The 24,108-nt window shown below is 38.4% G+C and overlaps 1 protein-coding gene across 4 annotated transcripts in view; it reads left to right on the top strand.

Moving 5' to 3' along the window:
- DOK6 (docking protein 6) overlaps positions 1 to 24,108 on the top strand; it is a 281,383-nt gene that overhangs the window by 157,100 nt on the left and 100,175 nt on the right. For all 4 annotated transcript variants that reach the window (XR_004316276.1, XR_004316278.1, XM_032470717.1 and 1 more), the window contains exon 5: positions 7,004 to 7,193. Coding sequence is in view for 2 of the 4 variants with exons in the window: in XM_032470717.1 (XP_032326608.1) it covers positions 7,004 to 7,193 (190 nt within the window). In the remaining 2 variants the exon portion in view is untranslated. The remainder of the gene's footprint in view (positions 1 to 7,003; positions 7,194 to 24,108) is intronic.

The raw sequence follows: 24,108 nt of genomic DNA, 5'->3' as shown, positions 1-24,108 counted from the left end.
CCCTATGATTCAATATAAAATGGATGAATTATTTAGCAAATTGAGCTGAAACTTGGTTATTTTATTGCAGCCTTATTTATATCATACAAAAGTTGGCTTAACTTCAATACTCATCAAATAGATAATTATTAAACAAAGTATGGCTTAGCTATACGGTAGAATATTATGCATTCAGTAAAAACTATATCCCCAAGGAATATTTAATAGCATCTGAAAATTCTTATACTATAGTAAATGCAATATAAAGAGTTGAGTACTTTATATTTAGTGTATTAACAGGTGTGTGTGAAGATGTTGTATATTCAGATACACATTTACTTTAACAGAGATTATCTCCAAACAGGTATAAAAGCAGTTGATTTATTTATTTTTAAAAATGATTTTCTATATTTGCTACAGTGAACATGACTTACTTGAAAATGCAGGTAAAATGCTGTCAACAGTAAGTTTGAAAAAAAAAAAAAGGAAAGACAGAAATTGCTGGGGGATTAAAAAGTATTGCTGGGATGTTCTTTTAAGTGCTGCCCTTTGATACAAGCATTGCAAGGACTCCAATTCACGGTGGCCATTGAGCAGATCCGGTATCTGGCAACTGAATTTATTGCTATTGCCACGTTATAATAAAATAAATTGCGACAAATGTCAGTACTGTGGTGGAAGTGGAGTCTCAATTTCTGAAGAGTTCCACAAATTTTGACAAGCATAAATCATACTTTGTTCCATTGCTGGTTTGATTGTATCGTACAGATCTCAGTATGTGTCTAAATGTGAGAATGTCTGCTTTCTCAGTGTGGCTCCACTTCTAAAGCTGCTGAAACTGAAGGCTGACCACAGCAATATCCCCACTGTATAGAAATTTGGAGATAAGAATATAAAATTCAGAATGATCTTGAAGGATCCCATTGTTTTCTGGGTAATACCTGGTTCTGTTTAATTTTTTGGCACTTCATATGACTGTTAAAAACAAAGCAGTTTGTATCAAACAGTGGAGTGAAGCTAGATTTGAAATTGAGATGAATGCACTCCCAAGCATAGTTTCAGTTTCTCAGACACCAGATTCTTGGGGACTTACTCGTCAGTGGTTAATATTAGACCAGTCACTCTGGTCCCTTGACTAACAACATTTAGTAGACCATTTATGAATTTAGTGTTAATATTAAAATTTCATGTTTGGAATTGGTATTTAACAATTGTTAAATATAGAACATAGAATGGGGCTCTCTTGCTGTCTCAGAAATGTACTGCAGCCTCAGCGTGGCTGATTATGGGTGAAAAGCACCATGAAATTCTAAAGAGCAAGCTGGAAGATTAATTGAGGAGGATTCTTTCATAGGAGAAGGGCAGAAAGAAGGGAGCCCATCCCCTCCAAGCGTGATGAAGGGTGAAAGGCAAGAGAACTACTCGTAGAAAATGGATTGTTGGCCATCTGGGGAGACTGACCTCTCTGCTCGCCCATCCTGGGGGAGTGGTAGAATCTAGTCTTGCCAGGCTGGCACCAGAGCAGTGTGCAAGAGAGTTTAGGGGACAGCTTGAGTTTAGAGGGGCAATGATTTCTGTTTTCACCGTGATAAATCTGTGGTCAGGATTTAGGACGTGGCCTGTTCATGCTAGCTACATAAGGAGATCAGGGTCACCAAGGGGACAAGGTCCATTTCCACATTTGATGGGTTGACTGCCTTTGGGTCTTTTAGTGAACTAGCTGCAGTAATAAATTTAAACAGTGTCGTCCATGTATATATATATATATCAGTTCTCTGATCACGGGACATTTTGAGAGAAAAAAATGAGTTATCTTGCTATAAAATAGTTTCAGTTAAATCTTTAAAATTATTTTATACGACTTACTGGTCATAGAGTGAGTTTTGCTTTATGGAAGCACTGGGATGATAGAAACAAGTGAAATTCAAAGTAATAAATTGTTCAATTATTTACAGCAATTAATCATTACATAACCATGTATGTATATAATTATTAATTTTCTTAAAGTTATTTAATTCAATAATACGTAGACGTTGTAATTAATGAACTCTAACACATTTTAATCCTGTACTCTATGAAAGACCCTAGGAATTCAAATTCAGAAAATTGGGGATGTCACCAAAGAGCTAAAGAATTCCTTTCTTACTGTGGGGCTGCTCCTTTTGAGCCATTCCTGAATTTTAAGAAGAGAAGGTAGAAGGTTTAGGAGTTCACACCTACCCACTCATCTGAAGTTATTATAAAATTTAATCTCCCCCCATAGCAAACCTGATGGGTTTTGATATTTATGGATCTCTTGCTTTGCAAATATTTAAGTGTAAATACTTGTTCCGTGTTCCATCCTTTCTTTTGACTCATCCTTCAAACCCACAACTTCTGAGGTGGCGGGAGAAGTGGGATGGATGGAGAGGACAAGAGTGTCCAGCAATCAGCTAACAGCTAAGACCCGCCAGGACTTTCTTTGAGAAAAGAACGGATTGGCATCCAATAAACATTTCCTACATTTCTTCTGACTCAGCAGCTAATATCCTAAAGCTGTGTTTCACGTTCATGTGGTCCCAAGGCACTGAGTGTTTCCCATGTGGTAGATGCACAAAATTATTTAATACAGAAATCCCAGAAACCTGTTTTTTAACTATTCCAATTTATTATAAAGGAAACTTGATCTATCTGTTTTTCAGCATAGTTCTCCTTTAAAACCAGTTTTCCATCTGGACTCTGACAAGAGGGAAATTACCAAGAGGCTGGTTGAAGAGCTCGCCAGCCTTGTTTGCAGTTGATTTCTACTCACTGGATGGTGTTTTTCTTCATGTCAGGGACCTCGCCTGTCAGCCTCTGCCTCCTGCTGCAGCTACAAGCTCCACCTGCCGGGCTCAGGTTAACACTGTAGTGGGTTAGTTCCTGCCCTAAACCAGATCTGTTTAAATCTTACCAGCTGAGAAAGGAAGGTTTCGGTCCTTCTCAGGGCTGATGACCCATTCGGCCTCCCACGCATCACCTGCCGTCTCACTGTCTCTTTCCCAGGACCGTTTCTCCCGAGCGTAGCTACCCTTTCTCGTCAGACCTCGTTGCATTCCATTTGACCAAACCTTGTTTTGTAGCCCCCTCAAGACTGTTCCTGGGGTTGTGACCTTAGTCCCATGCCCCAGGCCCTCTGGGGACTGATCTATTCCTTTGGGCCTCTTAATCCAGCCCTAAAGCGAAAATGCCTTGGTAAACGTAACTGCAATGCGATGACAGTGAGCATCTTTGTTGGACAGCACAATTTGTTGAATCAATATTTCACATTGTTACTGTTCTTAGCCATTTAAAATAAAATTAGATTTTCTCATTTATCAGCCATTATACAAACCTAAATTTTACCAAAATACAATTTTGGGGGCAGTGCGTTTGGGATTTTTTTTTTTCACTCTAGAATTCTATAGTTTATATGTGTGAACACATTTTAATCTAATGTTTTTTTACATAACCTTTCAAAATGTGTTTCTTCACACATTCAGCAATCTTCACAAGACTGTATTAGTAGAAATTTTATTCATGTTTCAGGATATTATTATTATTTAGTTTCTTTTCTGATTCTTTTGAGTAATTGGAAATGAGCTTCTTCATAGTGTTTTTATTGTTAGTGTTAGTGATCTCAAAAGAAAATGCTGGATCTCTGTATCTTGATGAACTGCTAAGCTCTGTCTCACATACGTCCTTTCTTCTGTGCCTCTCTGCCTTCTTCTGTTCTGTTGGCATAAGAATTCTGTCTTGCCAAATCAGTCATGAGTCGATTGAAATAGGATTAATTTATTTGAGCAAAGATTAGAAAATGATTCTGAATACAGTGTGCTGGTTCTACTGGAATATTGCATCACTTTTCAAAAACATTCCTCATGGTTTCTTTAATGCTAACTTCCTTGGCAATACATTTAAATGAGTTTCACAAATCAGCAGTTCTCAAAGTGGTCCCCAGAGCAGCAACATCGCCGTCTTCTGGGAACAAGTAGAAATGTAAATTATCTCGCCCCAGCCTAGACCTTCTGTGTCGGAAACAGTGAGAGTGAAGGAAACCCATCCATTAGTGTTTAACCAAGCCCTGCTGGTAGTTGTGATGGACACTAAGACCTGAAAACCAGTAGTCCAGGCACTAAAACCCAAATGCAATTTTTAAATTAAAAAGTGACATGATTAGAAATTGGTTTAAAATACCTGCCTGATAGAATTATTTCACAGTATTTTAAAATGTCATTTTACTGGAGCCAGTTTTAATTACTTCATATTGAAATGATCTTTCCAATGGAAACTGTAGCAGATTTCAGTGAAACAATATGTTTTACATTACTAAGGGCATAAAATAATTTATTCATGATAAGTGCCGAAACCTTCCTTCCATCATAATGGATTTCAAAGAAGTACAATTTACTAGATAACTTGATGTGCTGCCCACATCTTTTTGTGCCTGATTTTCTGCTGGATTAAATTAGTCTACTTTTTAATTGAATTTTGAATCCTTGGAAATGAGCCATTAGTGGGGGCAGATGAATTTTGAATATTTAAAAATTGAAAATGAATTTTTTAGGGTAATTCCTTTCTTAAGATGAAAGAAATAGCATCAGCAAGAAGATGGGTGCATTCTGAACCATGACAAGAAGGGGTGACTTGAGTTGCCAGGTTGAAAAAAAAAAAGTGTCTTGGAAAGTAGAGGGCAGACAACAGGGAAGGGACACCACAGGTACCCTCCACCTGCTTTGTGTCGCCCAGATCTGGCCCCGGAAGGACTCCTTAGGGGCAAGTTATCCCATCACTTTGCATTTGTTTGTAAATGTGCCTCAAAGACTTTGGTGTCTCGAGCCCTGTGTCACATGACATAATAAATTCACTTATTCATTGTTTTCCAGCTTTCTCCAGTGTCCACTGTGGTGATTGTACTCTTTCTGTGTTTATTGCCGTTCGGTTTAATCTGCTAACATTAGAGCATGCAGACATTTCAGTGAAAACGTTATAGTTCTTCTGGGTCCTCTGTAGATTATTTGCAGAGTTTAATGTTCCATCCATTTGAAGGACACTCAATGTCAGGGTTATTTATTTATTTTTTTATGCTCTGTTTTTCCAGTTACAGACAAAGGGTGAATATCGAGGTCAGTGCAGCCTTAAGCAACAGGAAGATTACTTAATGGTGTTTATTTTAAAAGAAGTGTTGTTATTTCTTGGCATTTGGCAGTCTTTCGTTGCTATCTTCAGACTCCAGAATTGATGGAAAGGAAAGAATTTATAGAGGACTGTTTCACTTCTCGCTTTTATGATGACAATATTTTCCCTGTGCACAACAGATGCCCCTGACATGTGATTAGTTACAAATGTAGAAGCTGAACTTCATCAAAAGGATCTTGACCGGAGAAAAGAAGATTGCTGATCAACTATATTCCTGAGTCACTCTGTTGGGTCCAGATTTCATGTGTACTTGCATGTGAGATCATGGCCTTTCGACTTACTTCTAATCCCACTGAAGAGGGCATTGTGCTGGGAATATGAGTGATGTCTTTAACTTGACTTGCACACAGGAGTTTTTAAGACTTACGGAATATGTGTGTGTGCATGCGGATATAGGCATACATAGGCTTTTATTGAAGATAGTTAATGAGACAATGTTCTTTCTTCATTTTTCAGCTATAGAATTGATCTCATTTTGTCTTCTTTAGGAAATAAATATGAAATCTATATACATATTACATTCATGGGTCAACAATCTAAGTAAAATATTGAATTATTTGATTATTTTGGATCCCAGAATATCTAGACACTTGAATAAACATCATGTCCATGTGGTTACTAATTTCAGGCTGTCATGCTTAAGTTACATTTAACCCACTTGGAATCTGAATGTTGCTTTTTTGGCATCAGCAAATCCTTGCTTTACAAAATACCTGCCACAGAAAAGATTCTTTCTGTTACACAGACAATTCCAGCTCAGTACCAGCAAAGATACAGTGTTTAAGATCGTGGCATCGTGATGGATGGTAGCACATTCCTAAACATCCCGGTCCTTTACCAGCTGCAGCTGCGTCATCTTGCCTCTCAAAGTAATTATTCAACAGCACTGCCTCCAAAGAACTATTCACAATTAAATTCAAATTCACGAAGATGTATCTGTCAGTAATTCTTAAACTTTTATTATCGTGACTCTTTTTTTTAATAATTCCTCAATTCTTGCAGGCCATATTCATCACAGTATATATTTATTCCACTCATATAGTTAACTAACATTTATTGATCATTTTCTATAACCCAAGAATATGGTCCTGGGAACTAGTAATATTTTATAGGTCGTATCAAGTTCTTTACTTCCTGGAACTTACCAACTAACCTTATTTTTCAAAATAAAGTGCCTCTAATGCATTTAAGTGCAGGATTTTGTGGTAGCTGTTGAGATACACAAAAAGTTACAAAGCAAAGTTTGGAATCATTGCCTAATAATCAGATTTTCAGCTATAAAATATGCAGGAATGGAAGCAGTTATGTGTTTTTATTTTGCTTACCAAAACTATGTCTGGAGTTCTACAGAAGGTAGTAACGAGTATCTTCAATTATCACATGCTGAATTTGACCATGAATACTCTGTGCTTGGGAAGTCAGTCTGAGTGTGCACTAAACACTTCATGCTCCACAGATAGAACTGAGTAAGTTGTTGTGTAAATTAAGTAAGACCTTCCTCGCAGGAATCGTTTGTACGACATCCACTTACTATTGTGTGAAGAGGCAGATGTTACGCCATTTGAGCAGAGACTCCAATTAGCTTTCTGCCCTTGTGTGTCCATTGTACACTTCAACCATTAACCCCCACCACAGAGAATGCATGCAACGCAACGTTGAAGGAGTGAATGAATTAGTGATTAAGAATAATTAACTCCTTTCCCCATACAGTGGGAAGAGATAGAGTTTCGCAGTGTCTGTCGGTGTCACCAGGGGACACGGTAGCACTTCTGCCATGAAGAGGCACACCTTTTCTCACTCCATTTCTCCATTCCTTGTTTCTTTGCAGAGAGATTCAATGTGTATCTTATGCCTACGCCAAATCTGGACATTTATGGTGAATGCACAATGCAGATCACTCATGAGAATATCTATCTGTGGGATATCCACAATGCCAAGGTCAAACTGGTGATGTGGCCTCTCAGCTCCCTGAGGAGATACGGGCGGGACTCAACGTGGTTCACGTTTGAGTCAGGAAGGTAAGCTCTGAGCGCGGAAGCCGAGTGCAGGGGGTGTGTGATACAGGACTCCTGGAGCAGGGGTTCTGTCCACGGGTGCCCAGGGTGACCGTTGTTTTCATAAAGGGTAGTAACCACCAAATATATAATTTCTTCCGATTCTTGTTGATAATCTAAATAAAACTGTGTTAATTCTATGGCAGGTTCATTACCCCATTCAAAATAATTTCAGTCTCTTTCACTGGCATCAAACTAGCTTTATAATTATTTTTATCATTGCAGTATATCTCGTGGAATTATTGCAATATTAGATTTTGGGTGCATCCTTCTATGTTTCTGATGCAGTAGGATTCCCATAAAATTCAGCATGTCCTTGCAGGCATTATTTTTGTTGGGTTTTTTCATAAGCAAACAATTCTGAAAGGAGTTTTATATAAAATTGCTTAAATAATACTTTTAAAATTTGAGACAAGCAATATTCATTTATCCAGATGTTTATGTTAAATACTGTGAGTTAAGTAAGTATATTAATTCAGAATGACTGAAAAAAATGTTGGCAAATCCATAATTAGTAGAATGTGTGACTCAGATTTTAAATGTAGGATGTCAGGACAAATACTTTGGTTTCTTGATCACAGTGAATGGTTGGAATCCATAAATGTCTAATCGTTGTTCATTGTTCATAGATACGGGTTTAGACGTGAGCTTCAACCAGCTGGATGAGTATCGTTACGCTGTGACCCCTTGGATGCATGTTGTCATGCATCCAAGACCAGACTTAGGTTTGGGGATCCCTTCCAGGAGACATTTAATGTGTCAGTCTTCACACTTGGGGACATGACTTACCACATTTCTGGAAATGAATCTGTGGCCTTATAGGGTGATTACAGTGAAGTCACTCTATCACTGGACGGACCAGTGATGATATAGTTACACAGCAGAACACTACTACCCGTGACACAACGGGGATGAATCTCAAAGACAGTATTGAAAGCAACAGGTGTAATTCCATTTGTAGAAAATGCTACCATGGGCAAAATTAATTTATAGTGACAGAAAGCAAGTGGATGGTTGCCGAGGGTTGGGGGTTGGGAGAGAATGGACTTCAGGAAACACAAAGGAGCGTTTGGGGGTGATGAAAATGTCCTGTGTCCTGACATTTGTCAGAAGCCGTGGACCTGTTTACTAAGCACTGGCATGTATTATTACATGCAGACTGTACCCCAGTGTGTGGGGAAGGAAAGCAGGGTGGCATCTACCATTCTTATGTTATACACTCTCCCACTGTTTGAGGTTTGCAGTAAGCGTTTGTTACTTCTACAACAAAACACTTCCTCTGGAAGGAATGGGCTCATGAAAGGGGAGAGAGAGCCCCAGTGTTCTCTGCTCAGGGGTCTCGAAGCTGTGGGAGACAGACCTTTTTTCCTAGGTGCCTACAATAAGATCAGAAATGTGTATTCATAACCTGAGCAGGCTTTGCACTTTTTGGATTTTTCCATGCAAGTCTCCATTTTTTCTTCATATTGAGGTTTTTTTTTTAATACTTTATGTTGTCTGATTAAAAAACTTAACAAAATTTTGAGGGAGAAGTTGGAAAGAAAAGCTTAAAGTCACTCATAATTCCTCCATGCTAAGAAAACTGCTTTTAACATTTTAGTTTGTTTCTTTCCAATGTATTTTAAAGTCAGTATATTTTCACTTAACATTATCTTGGGAAGTAATCTGAGTCCTTTCAAAATCAAGATTTTTGTGGCCGTATGGTATCTGAACATATGGCTGTGCTATCATTAATTTAACATTAGGGTGTTTGCAAAGTGAACTATTACAAATAAAGCCACGCTGGCCATCTGTGAGAAGATGTGCGAGTATCTGATTATTTTTTTTAGCAGAGCCTTTTTAAAGAAGAATGGCTGGGTCAGAAGCTGTGAGTATTTTCAAGGCTCTTCACAATATAGCAAATTGCTTTCTTTATAGGAAAGTAGTACCAGGCCCCTCACCCTCTGCTGGTGCAAAGGAAGTGCTCTTCCCGACCCCGTAACCACAAGCGTTAACACCATGATTTCAGATGTTTCTGTTTTGATAGCGGACTGGGCTGTCTCATGATTTTTTTTTTTTTTACTTTTCTCCTTTGTTTCATGTGTGGAGGTTTGTCCTTGGGCATACTGTTCATTTGTATGTTTTTCCTTCTCTGAAATTAGCATGTCCTTTGCCCTTTAATAATTGGAATATTGACCATTATTCTGTGCATCTATTTTGTAAACTCCCAATGATCTCACTCTTGTTAAAAGTAGCCGAGGGCAGAAGGTTTTATCCATGCGTGACCCAGAGAAATGAAAGCAGGACACTGTGTTCCCCAGGTCAGGACTGGGAGAGGGGGCAGGGGAGGGCATGGGTGATGAGACAGTTTAAAGGACGGTTTAAAGGAAAATTGGCAGGTGAGGCTTAGCCTGTCGTCCGAGTAAACCTTGAGCTGAAAATCTACTACACATTGTGTGTTTTATTTTGTTGGCTCTTTGCACAAGGCACAGCATTTGGAAGCAGTTTTTAGATATTTATTTATACTTCTGCATGGACTGGAAACCAATAAAATTGGATGTCAGAGTGGTCTTTTTTCCCACTGACAGGCTTGTACCAAAATGCATTTTAAATTCAGCTGTACCAATAAAATATGAGAACGAGCAGTAGAGATGGAGCTAGGTGTGCTTTCTGGAGGAACACACCTCATGCCTTCTCCCAGCTGTCGCCACACTCCATGGGTGTGAGCACAGGAGGAGAGGGAGGCCCGGGGGGCTGGCCGCGGGGACTGTCCTCAGAAGGGCTGGTGAATTCATGGTCCCCTGCCAGCTTACAGCAGTTGCCCTTCTACCACAGAGATTTTAAGTTTGCATTTTAAGAGTGAAAAACAACCTATTTGTCATGCAAGCTTAATTAATCAAAAAATCAAAAAAGATACTCAGACCTGCAGAGGAAGTCAAAGTATTCATGATAATGTGCAGTTTTATCCTGTGAAAGACAAAACCACTTTTCTTAACTGCCGATGTGGCTTTTTCACTTCATAGAACCTCATAAATATTGTAAGCAGAAGTCAGAATGAGTTCAAATACCTGCATAAGGAAATTCAAGTGAGCCCCAGATCCCTTTTTTTTAAATAAAATTATTGTTCAAAACATAACCTCCTTATTCAGCACAATGCTTAATATAACATAATCGGTGTTTAAAATACATGTCTTACTAACTTAGACAGTATTGCCTCTACTGAGAAGCCCGGGGAAAGTCTGGTCACAGATTTTTAACAGTTGGAAATGTAAAACAATACAGTTCTGCAGGAAGATGGTTCACTGGAAGCAAACACCGTGTGTGCTGTAATCCAGCATTCCGTGGTGTCATAGGAGGCAAGGTCTGTCTCTAAGCGCTTCGTTATCAGTGATGCAGAGAGAAACCCTTCTCTAACGTATGACCAATCAGCTCAAATAAAAGGTAGGGCAGAGAGTTTTTAAATGTAATACCAAAGCATGATTACTCTCCCCGGCCCTCCAGAAAGATAAATTCTACTGTATCAAGCAATGAGAGGGAAATTTGGGGCATGGTGGACTATTTACCTTGATTGTGGGGGTGGATATGTAATTCTACACATTTGTCAAAGCCTAAAGAACTGTTTAGCACAAAGAGTGAATGCTACCATGTGGAAATTTTCAAATTAAAAAAAATTTTTTTTCAAAAGAAAGAGTTTCACATATATGACCAAATGATTTTTTGACAAGGCCACCAAGACCATTCAATGGTGAAAAGGACAGTCTTTTCAACAAATAGTGCTGGGAAAACTGTGTGTCCACCTACAAAAGAATGACGTCGGCCCCTTACTTACCACCATCTATCACGGAAATTAACTCAAAATGAATCAAAGACCTAAATGTAGAACCTAAACCTGTAAAACTATTAGAAGAAAAAACATAGAACAGAATTTTACAACTTTAGATTTGGCAGTGATTTCTTAGATCTGATACCAAAGGCAACAGAAGAAAAAAATAGACAAATTGGACTTACTGAAAATTTCAAAAATTTGTGTACCAAAGGACAATATCAACAGAGTAAAGAGGCAGGCCACAAAATGAGAGAAAATATTTACACATCACATACCTGGTAAGGGATTAGTGTCTAGAATATAGAGCAAACTTACAGAAATGTATTCTAGCATTTTTCATGGAAGAATGTTGATTTCTTCAAAGCAAGGGTTTCTTTGTTTTGTTTGTTTTGTTTTGTTTGTTTTGTTTGCATTACTGATACTGCCTTGTACAGCGCTGGGCATGTGAAAATAGGTGTTTGCTGAATTTAACCATCTCTCATCTATATTTACAACTGACAGCTGTCAAAGCCCTTGCTTTAAAACACATTATTTCATCTTCTTCTCATATCAGCACTGAAGATGGACATAGCAAGAATCACTTTTATCAAGATTTCATGGGTGAGAAAATCCTCCCATTAGAGGCTTAACTCTCTGTTTGATCCTGATAGAAACTGATAGCAGGAGGAGCACCGCAGTGATAAATAAATAAATAGCCCTGAGACGCACGGCGGTGAGATTGTGGTTAGGCCGGGGGTGCGGGCAGTGCCGAGGAGGCTGGGGAAGCAGCCTTACGTGGTTGACAAGACATCCGGTGAAGCTCATGTGGTTGTTTACTAGGCCAGCTGGATGTGTCATGAGCTTCTCGATCGTAAGGACAAATGCAAATTAAAATTAAGAGGCTTAATTCTCGGTTAAAAATTGCGGGGGTTGAGGGTGAGATTGCTTTCCCCTTCTTCTGAGAACATTTCTTTAGAAAACATAAAATTGTAAGTACTTTCTTCTTTGAAATGTATATAAATCCTCATGCAAACAAAACAGGTCTTTTGTCAGCTTTAAGAACCAGGAATGTCTTTATCTTAAGGACTTGGGAACCACCTCTTTGAAAGTCAAACATCAAAGGAGAGATCACCCCAACTCCCGGTTCTGTGGGAGGGAAGGAGCCTGACTCCAGGTTACAAAACTACATCCTGTCGTAATAAAGATGCGGAGAGTTTGTTTTCCCTCTGAGTAAAGCCAGTTGGCTAACTTAGATGGTCACTGCAATTACCAGGTGAATCTAGGATGGACTCTGTGTGGCAAATGGTGCTGTCAAATCCTCTACTTTGAGATTAGTTATTGTTTATCTTGAGAACATGTACGTAGTGGGATATGCCTGCTTTTGACTATAAAAAGGAAGAGATGTCCTTCTATCTTTGCAATCTCCCAACAGATTTCCTGTGTTGTGCAGTCGCATTCTGGTTTATGAGTAAAATTAGAGTGTTTCTTTCTCTTCTACTTTTGTGGAGAGGATTTCTAGATTGTATTTAGTTGTATTTCCCAACAACATCTAGGGTAAGAAATTAGAAAACAAAATATGTGTTGGCTAGCAAGATGCTACAAAGAAAGGATCTCAGAGACAATTTGAGAACTTGTAAGCAAAAATGAAAGGGATTTGAAAAATCCAAAACCCTGCAAAATTGGAAAAGATAAGTATGTTAAGTCACCGAAGAGTAGGAAATAAAATTAAGAAAGTCTTTAAGTGACAAAGCAAGTTAAAACAGCCTCAAGAAAAAGAGCAGATTAAGTGTGTAGTCTCCACATTTATTGCTAAAATCTCTCAACTGAATGAAATGTTCAAGGTAAAAAGCAGCTTAAGAGTATGGTGGTGCCTAGTATAATCTTTAATCAGATAAATATGACCCAAGGTAAAGAACTGATTGAGTGGTGGGCCTGTAGAACTTGACAGGGTCAAGGTAGCACCTTCAAATCGAAAGAGAGATTTGGGGAAGAGGCAATAAAATATAGCAAATCTGAGAAGTATGTCTTAAAAAAAATCCAAAATGGTGGGTACAGAATGAGGTTCAAGGGTCGTGGTTAACTCTTAGGGTGAGCCGCATTTCAGAATGACCAGGGCCAGTCCTGCCTGCCACGTGTCTCCTATTCCTTCTTTGCTTAAAGGGGTTGTTTGCAGAGCTGGGCTTCCTGTCTGTCTTGAACCACTGCCCATTAGAAGCAGAAAAGTGCTTTTTAGATCATTCCTTCGGAACCAAGAGAAGTCATATCTGAAACTGATGGAGATAATGTTGCATATTACCTGCAGACTCTGGACTTTGAGCTAGAATCAAGGGCTGAATGGATCGCTTTTTGGTTCATCTCCTTTAGGGGAGGATTGAATTTAGAGGAAGAAGAGAGAAAAGGGGTCTTTGCTGACTGGAAGAAGTGATTGTGGCCAAGACAATCCTGCTTACCAAACAGTCCACCCGGTCCCCTGTTTTTACCTTTGCCCTTGCAGTCAGCTGGGGCCAAGTGAGACAGCACTCTGGACAAGGGGCTAGGATGCACTGCCTCTGTGCCAAAGTATATGGATGTCTTGTATTAGTCAACTTCTACTGTCATAACAAAATTCCATAGAATGGGTGACGTAAATTTGTTCCTCACAGTTCTGGAGGCTGAGAAGTCCAAGATCAGAGTGCTGGCTGGACAGTTCCTTGTGAGGGCTCACTTCCTGGCTTGCAGAGAGCCACCTTGTCACTGTGCCCTCTCATGGTGGAAAGGGAGGGAGGGGAAGCAAGTCTCCAGTGTCTCTTCTTACAAGGACACAATCCTGTTGGGTCAGAGCCCCATTCTTAGGCCTCATTTAACCTTAATTACCTCCCAAAAGGCCCTCTCTGCAAATGTAGTCACACTGGGGTTTGAGGCTTCAATCTGTGAATTTGGGTGCGGGGGTTGGGAGAGAGGATACAATTCAGTTCAGAGTGTGCCTGTTGAAGAATTTTCCAACCCTTTAACCTACTGTGCAACTGGAGTGGTCTGGTGTTGAGCTGTCTTAGCCACGAGATTGCAGTAGCCTGGGTTTCTGAATCTAGTTTGACTTGGTGATTGGCCCAGACCCAGATCAGACATAGCTTGAATGAGGAATAAACATTTGTTGTGTTAAGACATTGAGGTTTGAAGTTAGCATTACTGTTATTTTTTAATCACACAGCATAAGTTAACCAATTTTCCTAACCTGTGACCTTTTTTTTGTGATTTCAGTACCTACTCACTAAATCCCTTTTATTACAATTCCTACTTCATATTATAATCATTGGTCACTCTGTCTCTCCAAGTACCCTAAGAGCTCATTAAGGACAAGGATTATGTTTTAGTCATCACTGTTTCTCTAAAACACCACAGTATTTGACAAACAATTGAAAGCATCTCAGAGAATAAATGGGGATTTTGATGTCACAAAAATATTTAAATTATCAGTGTTCAGTTGAGTTTTAGTTACACAGTATAGGGAGTTAAGAAAGGCCTCCTCCTCGAAAATTTTGCATCAGAGATACATGTGGTATTAAAAAGTCGGATGTCTGTATAAACTCTTCCTTTAATTCCAAAGAAGTAATGCTAAGACAGAGCCTCTGAGGAACTTTGTGTCTTTACGTGCGTGTGTGTCTAATTTGGTAAACCTCTTGCTGCTGTAACACTGGGATGAATTTTTTCCCCTAGGATAAAGCATTAATTAAATGACTTAGGAAACTGTTCTTATCAAGAAATGGAGGCTCTGATCTTAATTTTTGCTCCATTAACTTTAAAGTTCAATACATTTTTATTGAACCCACACATAACTTCAGTGTGAATTGCTTTCCATTAATTTGTCTATAGAGATTCCAATGACAGTGTTGGCCCTCCTTTTAGGATTTTTTTAAATTCTCCTTCAGAAAGTTCTTAAACTTTAGTAGTAGTCATTAAATCAAGGAACGATCGCTGGAATCAAGAGGATAAAAATCAATAGAAAGAGATAGAGAGTTCTGGTTTGATCTCTTCAGATGGTGGCAGGTCTCCACCTCCACCAGTGAGACTTACATCTCACAGAGAGTACTCCAGATTGGCTTTATTAGAAGAACTCAGCCATTCATTTATTAATTATTGATTCATTCAAAAGATGCACTTTTCTGGAATTGGGATATATGTTGTTACTATTAGGACATTTTATTAAATGGCATCCTTCAGTGGTGGCCGCCAGGTGGCGGTAGTGATGCAGTTACCATTGCCTGCATGGGGACAGCCTTGGTCATAGACGCCAGTGTTTTCATCACTTCATTTGAAGCTGTGTGTAATGTTAGTGCCTCACTTCTTGAGTTTAATTATATTTCAGTTTCATTTCAACTTTTTAGTGTTTCACTTGAGAAACCATTTAGAACCAATTGAGGAAAAAAAACAAAAACTTAAATGTGAACACCTTCTGGTAGATAAAGTATTCACCAGCCAGCATAAAACTTGTAGAATAGATATCAATGGTTTAGAAGAAAATTTTAAAGTCAAAAGCAGCATACTCTTTAATGAAGAAATGTGTACCATTAATACTCCTAATGGCAAAGAACTAATATTTTGTGAAAAAAGAAAAACAAAGGATATTGATAATTCTGGATGGATTCAGAAGGGATGGACTGTCTGAAAAGTTTGAGAAATTTCTTAGCTAACTTACTTTGTTTTCTTTTTATGAATGGGTAAGACTAACATATAATAAATCATAACAAGTGAGCCTGCATCTTTCAATACATACAAACATTTGTAAGTGATTAAAAAACAACTTTGTATAATAGCATAATTATTGCATTTTCCCAGAATGATGCCTAAAATCAGGTGAGGCTTATAATCTTTGCTGTTTTGTGTTTGACAAAATATGGTAATTACTGAGTTCAGACTATATGCCAGGCAGTGTTTAGGGGCTTGGATAACTCAGAGAAGAAAGGTCTCTGCCTTCATGATGCATTGTTTTAGTTTGCGTTTCCCTGATGACACACGACCTGGAGCATCTTTCCATTTGCTTATTTGCCATCTGTGCATTTTCTTTGGTGAAGTGTCTGATAAGGTCTTTGGCCCGTTTTTTAACCTGGGTTGTTTGTTTTCTTATTGTTGGGTTTTAAGAGTTCTTTTTGTATTTCGGGTAACTGTCCTTGATCAGGTGTGTCTTTTGCAAATAGGCCCACTCAGTCTGTGGCTTGTCTTCTCATTCTCTTGACATTGTCTTTTGCAGTTTTAAAAGTTCTTAACTTTAACGAAGTCCAGCTTATCAGTTATTTCTTTCATGGATTATGACTTTGGTGTTGTACCTAAAATGTCATCACCATTCCCAGGGTCATCTAGGTTTCCTCCTAAAACTCCAAGGTCTTTAGGAGCTCTGTGCCAGGAACTAAGAACAAATTTGTATTTCTTACTATAAATTATAATATCGCAATAAGACATCTCAAATTGGTATCATTTAAGTAGAGCAAAGAAAACAAATGAGTGGAGACCCCGAGTTAATGATTCTGTGTCCTCCAAGCCTGTTTCCAAGTAGATATTTTCAATTTCGAAGTCAGATTAGCAGGCAGTTAGCACATAGAGAATTCATTACATTTGGACATAAAATTCTCATGATAGTGGAATCTTTTAATGGTAAAAAGGTAATAAATGTTCAAATCAAATAATTCTTTTATCTGTGATTTAAAAACCACCATTTACATAGTTGTTAAGAGTAATTAAGTTCGTAGAACTTTTACTAATTTTTTTCTTCACATTGATTAAAAACTAACCAATGGGCTTATATATCTTATGAATCTTTTTTTTTTTTTTTTTACAAATACCATTTGGATTACAATTATTGGAAGTGGAAAATAACTATTTTTACACTTTTTTAATATGAAACTATATTTGCTCCTTAAAATCCTGAATAGTCCATTTTCATTTGATGTTTGTCCAAGTGCTCCTTAAGGTCTCCCACATTTTCTTTCCCATCCGTTACTTGATGTGTTTTAGTCACTTGTCAGTATTGCCAAATGTCAATTAATTTCATCCCATTTTGTAAAGGTTATGTCAAGTCAAGTAGAAAAGAAGACAGAATATCAGCTCCTGCCAGAAGTACTACGGGAAAAGCTTTCTTGACTTTTAATCCTTTGTGGACACTGTATATAGTATATTTAAGGAGTATGTGGATAATACATATATATATTCACAGAATATATATATATATTCTACCAAAGTTTGGTGGCATGCCAATTAGCTTTCTATAAATTTTCATAGGAAGCTCCAGAAATCCACAGTAAATGAAGTGCTAAGTATAGCATTGGTCTTTTCTTCCTGGTTCAATTAGACAAATTGAAAACATATTAAAGAACATTACTTTCAAAACACACTAAATTCTCCTTGAAATTAAACCTGTAATTTAGAAATTGAGAAATGCTTTGCCTGTCAGGTTACCAAGACTGAAACATGTCAGTTCCTCTCCCACAGACGGCCACCGCGTCCCTACTGTTTGAAGGATGTACTGTATACCCACCTCACGGTCTGTCCCCAGAATGATGAATCTGGTTTGGGGACAGCATGACAAAGAAATAAAAAACAGAACTTACTGTGACTGTACCTTAGTAAGATCTAAAATTCATCAATATTTTTGGTGAGTCAAGGAAGATTTAGAAGTGTACAGGCAGCTAAGTCAGAAATGTTTCTTTCTCTCATTGTTCTACCACAAGACCATGAGAAGATGAATGCTGAGGGGGCAGCTTGGATTGTGAAGTGGGCGTGGGAACTGGAGCGAGATGGACACGAGCTCATGTTTGGTGCCGTCACTCACATAATGTGTAACTTAGGGGCAAATTACTGTTTTATATCTATATTCCCGTATTTTTAAAGATAGGGATTATAATATTTACTTCTATATTATGGTGACAGTTAAAAAGCTGCAGGCATGTGATGAGGTGTTTAGTAACTAGTGTCCTGCCGTAGACCCTGGATAAATGCTTATAGTTTTTTCCTCTAATTTTTTGTAAATTTTTATTTCTGCTCTACGTCTGACTAAAAATCGTTGAAGTCTTATGTCTTCCACTTACTTTCCCAGAGCTTCGTAACTACTGAGTGCACCTCTTTCGGCCCAAGCATCATCTTCTCCCACAGGCACGTTTACTGGGACTCCTGTGATCTGTGTCTTCAGGACCCCTCTCTAATAAGAGAGGCCCTTGCAACCTATTTGCATATGTGATCAATGATTTTTGTTATTTTATAGAAGTACGATATTTTTCTGCTCTTCTCATTGAAGTAAAATGACTTCCAGGATTCTGTAAGCTTCAGACCCCACTGAAAACCTGGATCTGTCCCTGCTCGCTGTTGTATCTGTTGAGTTCTTTCACCAGTAGGGTGCTGGATTTATGTATATCTATCTACCTTTTCCACACCCTGTTCCTTTCCAAATGGAATCAGTAAAACTCCCAAGATGGTGGCCTGCATTGGTATCATGGTTCCTCACCATGAATCACTGCTGCTTGGACCATATAGGAACTAAACCGCCCATCTTGGCCCTAAACTTCACGAGGACTCCAAACAAAATGATTTTTGTTTTTTTAAGTTACAGGGTCAACAGTGTATCCCACTGTGGAGAAAGCAGTTAAAGCCCCTGATCTGAGATCCATTTCTGTCCTGAGTAACAATAAAGGAGCATCCAGGGGATGGAAAGAGCGAGCGTCCAGTCTAGTCTTGTAAACACGCAGGTGACCTCCTGGTAAACAGAACAAGGATATTGCTGGGCAGATTCCCGACCTACGGAAGGCTCCTAGCGGGGTGCTCTGGTTTAGGACTGCTCTGGTTTAGGTAACCAGTCCTACAACTGGTGAGCTTACGAGGCAGCGCTCTCTGGAGAGTGCCACCTAAACTAAGTGCTTGGGATATATGATAAAAATACATCTTTCCTAACTCAGCTGCTGAGTGTGCCTGTGGCATGCGTCACTTAGAGAACGCGTGTAATCGGGGGCAGGTGCTGCACACAGTGCCGGAAGGAGGGGCCTGAGGGGTTGTTTTTGATGGCCCAGACCTTCTCGTGACTTCTGTATGGGCCTCTTCATTGGGGTAAAATTTGATATTTAGTAAAATCTCTTTTGATAGTCTGACCCTTTGGGTTGATTTTCCCAGTATGCTCAAAAATGGCTGAAAGGGGATAAAGTCAGATAAACTCAGAACAGACATTATGATCCATTAATATTTCTTATAAATGAGTAACCCCTAAATATAAATATTTTAGCAATATATCTGGGTCAAAAGAAAAAAATAAAATAGATGTTTCAAATGATGTTAGTACCAGTATATCACCAATATACCATCTTAGTTGGATAAAAAAGAGCTGAGAAGGATTTTGCAGGGCAATTCATCTTGATTATTAAATATTTAGCAATATTTTTATGTGACAAATATTTTATGTATACAGTGACATTCTCCAAAACGTGATGAGGGTATTTGTCGACATATAAAGAACTTAGGTAACTTGAATTATGCTTTCATTGGCTCACAGAATTACTCTAAGAGTACATGAATCAAGAAAGATTTGATATGTATAAAAATGTGTGTGCATAAATCAAATCATGCCACAAAAATTCATTTCATGTATTTGTTTTTATTTGTTACAATAAATGTAATTTGGGGAAACCTATTTCCTAGGAAAAAGCACCAGAATGAAAAAGCCTTTTTATTTGACCAAATTTGGCACCATGACATTATACATTTCTCAGATTAAGGTCATGTAATAAAGTGGTTTAGACTAGAATATGAAATCTCAGTCAGTCGATTCTGGATTTAAAATTCTCCTGTGCATCAACTCCTTTGAATGTCAGATCCTCATTTGAAAACGGGGAGATTAATTTTGCCAAGGCCATGAGGTTGTTTTTAGAATTAAATGCGATGGTACACTATGAAGAAATTATCACAGTGAACACACAGCAGACAGGAGCCCCAGTTATTATTAATTAGACCTGTTACATCTTTTATATTTTTAAGTCAATTTCTGAACTTAAAGGATACCAGAGTTTTCATTTTAAAAGAAATTAGAAATCAGGTCCCAGAGTGTTTCACACACACTAATAAACAAGGTAGCATATGGCCTGACAACTTTTCAAACTGAAGGTGTCAGTACCCCCACCTCTCACCCACTGCTCTGAGTGCCAGAACTGTCAGTCAAGTGCATCGTTAACCACAGGGCTGGTGAGGAATGAGAAGCACAACTTTTGACATTTGGCTTTGCAGATGAATGAATTCTTCCAAGCGTACAGTCTTTGAAAGAAAAGGCTTTCTCTAACGTTACATTTGGACAGCTCATGCTCCATTGCTCTGTAAAGGAGACTGTATTTGAAACAAGTCAAAGCAAGGTTTGGATTGGTCACGTAGGCATTCAAAGTCCCCATTGACATTCTGTTTGCTCTCCTATTACTGCTCTGAACCCATTCGACTTCTGCACCGTGATTTTTGAGGCTACTGGGTTTGCATTCTTTGGATTACTATTAAGAGAATTTGCAGAAACTGGTTCGCTCAGCAGAGAGCAAGAAAACAAACCATTAGTAATTCTGGTGGAATTAACTAATTTATTTGTGAATATAAAGTCTAATCAAAAGGAAAAGGAATTCTTTAGAAACATCGTGTCAGCAGCTGAATCCCACCTTTGTTCGAGTGGACTCGTATATTGCCTCAAACCTTGTTTAAAAGGCTAAAAGCTAGGTTCTCTTCTGGGAATGTCAGAGTGGGTCACAGAACTCTCCCAGATGAAACTGTGCCTTCTGTCCTGCAGACCTGATTTCTCAGGGAATTCATTGTTTGAAGCCCCCTTAGTCCATGCTGTTCGATAAAGCTCCACCTTGAGGAGTTAACTGGAAAAACTTGGCTGAGAATGGCACCGTATGATGAGAACTACGGGGCGCTTTAAAAAACCACGAACTGTAGTTGTAATTGTACATGACAAACTCTGAATGCGTCACGATGAAGTTCTAATGTGAGCATTTCAGTTTCTTCTTCTCTACAGCAGTGGTGAAAATCTTAACCTGGAATAATTAGGGTTTTATTTTGAGTCCTTATTTGTATAGGCCTCGCTGATTCTGTTCCACACCCACACTGTTCTTTTCCCATAGGTGTCCACCTTTAAAATGTCCCTGTGTTGTTTCAGGACCCTTATTTCCATTGAAAGAAAATTCTCAGACCGTACCTAATGTTGCTCAAGACAGACTCTGCAGAACTGGCAAAAACATCCTCCTCTGGCTATTGTAACTCCTCCCCTAGAATGGTGTTTTACATTCTGCTCTTTTTGCTAAGAATCATGTGTGAATTATATCTAGTTTGGGATTGAACACCAAGAGAGCAAAACCATCCACCCCACCCCCCACCCCAGGCCCTGGGGACGTGGACCTGATTTCTCTCCCTGTAGTTCTGCCTTTGTCCAGAATGACATTTAAAGGTGCGTCTGGCTACTTGCACGTAGCAGAACGCCTTTGTAGATTCCTCCATGGTGTTTCGTACGCAGGAGTTTATTCCTTTTTATTGTGGCGTGAATATATTACGAGTCTTCTATCCATTCACCAGTTGAGAAAGTTAAGCATATTGTAGTTTCTTGCTACACATAAATTCGTGACTTATGCTTTTAAGGAAGATTTTCTCACTCTTTCTGCACCCCAGGCAGAGACTGACTCATTTTATTCCACGAATTTCTGGAATCCAAATGTAACCATATTACCAAATTTGGATTCCTAAACAATGTCATATTTTGTGCACAAAAAGCTTTTGTAATACAAACAGTAATATGTAAAAAGTATTTATTAAGCTACATTTAAAAATATATTTCTCTGTGAATAAAATACAAGCTTTGAAAAAAACTTTTATGAAAATGATAGAAAAAAATGGAAAATATATTTCATATTGCACCTAATAAGTGCTCATAAGAAAAAAAATTAGAGTACATGGGTAATTGTTTTAGTAGGTTTTATTATTTAAGTATGGTGAGGCCTACAGATCAGATGATTGCCATCAAAAAGATAGTCTGTCACTGATGGCTCCTGAGAGGAGGGGGGCACCCCATGGCGGGGAGTAGGGGGCCACACGAGAAGTACCAGGATTGATCTGGAATCTTCTCAAAATCTAAAGAGCTAAGACATTGGAAGGACAACATAAGGGTCTAATATATTCTGGACCTTAACAACTAGATAGTCTTAGAAGAAGGAAGAATAGAATTAAATCGTTGGAAACAAAACTTAATCAACGTCTACAGTCCTAGCCCCATGTGGCTGACGAGCAGTTTACATGAACCTTAATCCTCAACAACAAAACATGCTTTAAAGATTAAGCAGGAACCCATGATTTAGCAAACACCAGACTTGAATTGATGGTATTTATATAACCTGCCCCATTTACACTGTTAAGAAGAATAATAGCTACTGGCTTCCAAGATCTTATACTGTTATAATAATGCGTTTGAATGATCTCTCTCTATGCGTAGACAGACTGAGATGTATTTATCTACGTGTATAGAGAGAGAGTAAATGCTCCGCGAGGAGGCGCGCGCCGCAGCCGCCTGACAGCGCTTGTGTGCCTCTGACCGGGCGGAGGCCCGCTCCTCCGCTCGTGCTGCGCGGCCTCGAGCAGTTCAGCTTTATCTGGTGGGGCTCGCCTTGCCTTCCCAGATTGTTCTTTAAGAATGAATCGGCAAATTCATGCAACTTCTCCCGCTTTCAGTTCCATACACCTTTTAGAATCAGCTTTTTAAATCTCACATCTTTTCTCTTTTCATTAATCTTTATTCAATACTGCATTTCTACTTTTCTATCTGAGAGCAGTTTCCTTGTGCGTGGAGTAGGTCTTTTTGTATGTCTGTATTTCCTTTGGTGAAGGTCTCCTGTCCGATTTAGTATGTATGAAACAGTTCTATGTTGCATTTACTCTTGAATATTTTCACTAAAAATAGAATTTTAGGCGACAGTTCTCTTCAGTACTTTATAGATATCTTTTTCTTTTTGGCTTTCATAATTACTGTTGAGCTGTTAGCTGTAATTATAAATTATACTGTAACCTCTGACAGTAACCCGTTTCTAAATGCAGTTTTCTTTATATTTATCCATCTTAGGTTTAGTGGAAATTCTTGACTCTATGGTGTGATGTCTTTTGTTATTTTTGAAAATTCTCAGCCATTTTATCTTCAGATTGTGCATGTACCCAATTTTCCTCAGTTCCCTTCCTTGAGGACTTCAGTTAAACTTAAGACTCCTCTGTGTTTCTTATGTTTTCTTCCAGCCTTTTGTCTGTGCTTTTTTTTTTTTTCCTGGATATTTTCTTCCGACCTTTTTTTCCCCCTCAGTTTCTTTAGGTATGTCTAATCTTCAGCTGACACACGTTTAATTAGGTCACACTGTTTGTTGTAATTTAGCGTAACCAAACAATAGGGTTGTTCAAGAACAGTGAACGGCCTACTCTGTGCACACCCACATGGATTAAGAAATATCACTGTAAGCAGAAGCCAAACATGAAAGGAGGAAACTGGAAAATCAGCAAGACTAAACTATGATGTTTATGGATGCATAATTAGATGAAAAACTAAAGAAAGCCCAGAATGCTACTGTCATAAACATCTGGTTAAATCAGAGTGCAGAGTGGAAGGAAGGTCGTAGGAACTGGAGGCACAAAATTCTCAGATGCTATGTTTTCAGTTTTGACGACGTGGTAGTTATGCTGGCATTTGCCTTCTGAAATGTCACTGAGCTCTATATTTATATTTTATTTTATCTCATTTTCTGTATACACATTCCTCACAACTAAAAGCTCCATCGAAAATATTAAAACTATATTTTTAAGACATTTGTAATTTTCACTAACCAAAATTTTCTGAATTTTATCTCTGGATATTTAAAGGTAGAACACACTGAGAAGCATGATAATTGTATAGTACCTATCTGTTAGAATATTTTGCTGTTATGATACTAGGCCAACTTTGAACTCATTGCCAGTACCTCTCTGTTTCTGAACTAAAAGAATATTTCGCTGAGTAAAAAGGTTCAGACAAGTGATTTGTCAGGAACAGTTTGATGTTTGCATTGCCCTTTCAATCCTATGTGTCAATTCCAAATATAAATGCTT

This window comes from Camelus ferus, chromosome 30 (genome assembly GCF_009834535.1).
Source record: "Camelus ferus isolate YT-003-E chromosome 30, BCGSAC_Cfer_1.0, whole genome shotgun sequence".
Taxonomy (NCBI): Eukaryota; Metazoa; Chordata; class Mammalia; order Artiodactyla; family Camelidae; genus Camelus; species Camelus ferus.
This window is presented reverse-complemented; position numbering and strand designations above follow the sequence as displayed.